Source organism: Miniopterus schreibersii (assembly GCF_964146895.1).
Source record: "Miniopterus schreibersii genome assembly, chromosome: 6".
NCBI classification, from domain to species: domain Eukaryota; kingdom Metazoa; phylum Chordata; class Mammalia; order Chiroptera; family Miniopteridae; genus Miniopterus; species Miniopterus schreibersii.
In genome coordinates, this window is record NC_138107.1 from 3,042,277 (window position 1) to 3,045,464 (window position 3,188).

At 57.4% G+C, this 3,188-nt stretch overlaps 1 protein-coding gene across 2 annotated transcripts; it reads left to right on the top strand.

Moving 5' to 3' along the window:
* Positions 1–451: 451 nt before the first annotated feature.
* Positions 452–2,634, top strand: LST1 (leukocyte specific transcript 1). 2 transcript variants are annotated; one of them, XM_081140875.1, is made up of 4 exons: positions 452–668; positions 1,025–1,123; positions 1,407–1,429; positions 2,132–2,634. In XM_081140875.1, exons 1-4 carry the CDS (start codon positions 644–646, stop codon positions 2,279–2,281), a joined length of 297 nt encoding a protein of 98 aa, XP_080997001.1. In that variant the 5' UTR covers positions 452–643; the 3' UTR covers positions 2,282–2,634. The 2 variants fall into 2 exon arrangements, with proteins under 2 accessions (XP_080997001.1, XP_080997000.1); XM_081140874.1 differs by having other exon boundaries at positions 600–668; positions 2,111–2,615.
* The last annotated feature ends 554 nt before the right edge of the window (positions 2,635–3,188 follow it).

Below are 3,188 nucleotides of genomic sequence, written 5' to 3' on the forward strand. Positions count from 1 at the left end.
CAAACAGGAACCAGGGGTTGTAGGGCAGGAAGTGCCTGAAGGGAAGTTGTGGGGCCCCAGAGCATCCTCCATGCCCCACCTCAGCCCAGCAGGATCTGCCCTTGAGAAGCAGCTCTCCAAGCAGGCCTGCTCCCCAGAGCTGCCGTGGGGCTGAGGAGCGGCCCCCTGCCAAGTGGTGCTGGGCATGCCCCCCGCCTTTCCACCAGTCCCCACACGAGCTGCAAACCCTGGCTCCTCCTCCATCGGCCCCCTTCCTGAACAGAACCTAGAACCATCCAGAGCTGGACAGGCCCCTAGGAACCACCTGCCAGCCTGGGGCAGAGGAAAAAGGGCAGGCTCTGGAGCTGGACAGAGCTGGCCTTGAACCCCTGCTTTGGCAGGCCTGGGCTGGCTCCTCACCAGGGGGATGGGCACCACAGCGCCCTACGTGGCCGTGCGGATGAGCAGTGATGAATGGGAAGGGCCCAGTTCAGGGCTGGGCAGGAGTGAGGCCACGGAGCCCGGGAGGATTCTAACAGAGGGCCTGCACCTCACATTTACAGATGAGGAACTCGAGGCACGTGACTCACCACAGGCCATTTAGGCAGGCAGAGCAAGGGGCTAGGTTTCTTGATCTGCCGGACAGGCTTCGGTGCCCAGCCTAATGGTAGCTTGTGGTGATATATCAGGTAGGGTGGCCCTGGCACAGGGCGCAGCGGGGGGAGGGAGGCGTGCGCAGTTCCTGCGTAGGGGACCTCTCAGGACCAGCAGCAAGGCGGGCAAGGGCCTTCAGGAGAGACACAGGGGGGCTGGCAGTGGGAGCCTCTGCGGGAGGGAGGTCTCAGGTGTGAGTAATGTAACCTGTGACGGGTGGGTCCCTCTGCTAGGAGGTAAGGTGACCGGCAGGATGAAGAATTCCTGAGAGTATGTTTTTCTGCCTCTCAAACTGTTGGAGAGGGTTGTGGAGATACCCCTGCCAACCGGGAGGATACGGTGAGCCGAAGAGGGAAAGGGACCCTCTAATACTCACCCCTTTTTCCCACAGACAAATGTTATTACTTCTATGGGGGCTTGGGGCTGGGGGGGCTCCTGGCTGTGGTGGTGGCTGTTCTGTCCGCCTGTCTGTGTCGGCTCCATCGGAGAGGTGAGCCTTCCCTGACCTCCCTCGCCATCCCTAATGCCCGAGGGGCCCCCACGCACCCCTTTCCTAATGCTTTCCCAGGAGGCCCACCAACCCTGACACATCCTGGTGGGGAGGGTGGGGGAAGCTGGCGGGGCAGGGGAGGGGAGCCTGTCCGAAGAGAGGCCCCGGCTTTGGCTGTGGGAGCCGCGGGCAAGCGGGCGAGGGAGGAGCCCAGCGGGCAGGTGGGGCGCTCAGGAGGGTGGGGTGCAGTGGCCAGCACCCTGAGTTCCTTTGTTTCTTCCAGTGAGGAAGCTGGAGAGGCGCTGGGTGAGTGTGGGGCAGGGACTGGGTGAGGGGGCAACAAAGGGGCTGAGACTGAGATGGGGGTGAGAGAAGGGAGCGAACGCGGGCGTGAGAGAGCCGGTGAGAAAATAAGAGGAAAAAGGGAGGATCAAGAGAGTGAGTAGAAAAGAGGAAAGAAATGGTGTAGAGATGGGAAGAGGAAGAAAGACCGAAAAGCCCGGCCGGGCGTGGCTCAGCGGGTGAGCATCGACCTAGGATCCAGGAGATCGGGGTTCGGTTCCCGGTCAGGGCACATCCCGGGCTGCGGGCTCGATCCCCACTGGGGGGCGTGCAGGAGGCAGCCGGTAAATGACTCTCTCATCATTGATGTTTCTCTCTCCCTCTCCCTTCCTCTCTCTGAAATCAATAAAGATATATTTTAAAAAAAAAAAAAAAAAGGACAGAAAAGAGAGAGGCAGAAACTAGAGAGACAAAGAATGAGAAAGTCAGAGAATGAAGGAGACACTGGGGAAATGAGAGAGTTAAAAGAGAAACAGTAAGAATAATAGAAAGAGTGGGGAGAGAGAGAGACTGGAGAAAAGGCAAGGAGGGAAAAGAGCCAGAGCTGGGGGGGCTGAGGCTCTGAGGTCAGAAAGTGGGGGTGGGCAGAGAACTCCCAGGACGGATGGGGAGAGGAAGGCCCCTCCTGTGGCCTCCCTCCGGCAGCTCCTTCTGCCCTGGCCCCAGGTGCAGCCCCCGGAGCAGGAGCTCCACTATGCGTCTCTGCAGAGGCTGCCCTGCAGTGAGCGACCTGCCCTTGGCCACCGAGAACGGAAAGGCTCCAAGGAGGACCCCAGCTCCGACTACACCTGCATTGCTGAAAGCAAACCCACCTGAGCACCCCAGACAGCACCCTCAATCCAGGCGGGTGTCCTGTGGTTCACCCAGTAAAGACCATGGTCTCAAACTTCCTGCGTCTCAGGCTTCTCAATCCATCTCAAGGCCCCCTTCAACACGGCCACCATCAAAACTTAAGCGACTTACCTTCCCACCTACTCTAGGGTCAAGTAGTGATTTATCCGCTGAAGAAGGGTGTTTAGGGACCCAAGCTCTCCTGAAGGCAGGAAAGAGTACAGCAGTGTCCCCCCCTAATCCATGGTTTGGCTTTAAAACAGTGGAAACACTGTTTCAGAAAATATTGAATGGAAAATTCCAGAAATAAACAATTCCTAAGTTTTAAATTGCGCACCATTCTGAGTGGCGTGACGAAATCTCACTCTATCCCGCTCCGTCCTGTCAGGGACATGGTTCGCCCATTTGTCCAGCAAATCCACCCTGGATGTGCTACCTGTGTGTTAGTCACTTAGTAGTGGCCAGCTGGCTACAAGGTCAACAGCTGAGGCATCACAGTGCTTGTGATGGAGTCACCCTTATCGCAGCCTAATGCTCTGCCGCACCGTCTACGTTACTCATCTCATCACATAGGCAGGCACTGTACTCGCTCACGTGTCACAAGAAGCGTGAGTACGGGAGAGTAAGATTGTTTTTTTAAACCCTCACCCAAGGATATTTTTTCCATTGCTTTTCAGAGAGAATGGAAGGGGGAGAGAAACATCGATGTGAGAGAGACTCATAGATCGGTTGCCTCCTGCACTCGCCCTGACCAGGGCGGGATCGAGCCTGCAACCGAGGTGCGTGCCCTTGGCCGGAATCGAACCCGGGATCAGTCCACAGGCCGATGCTTTACCCGCTGGACCAAACCAGCTAGGGCAACAATAAGATATTTTGAGAGAAAGAAACCACA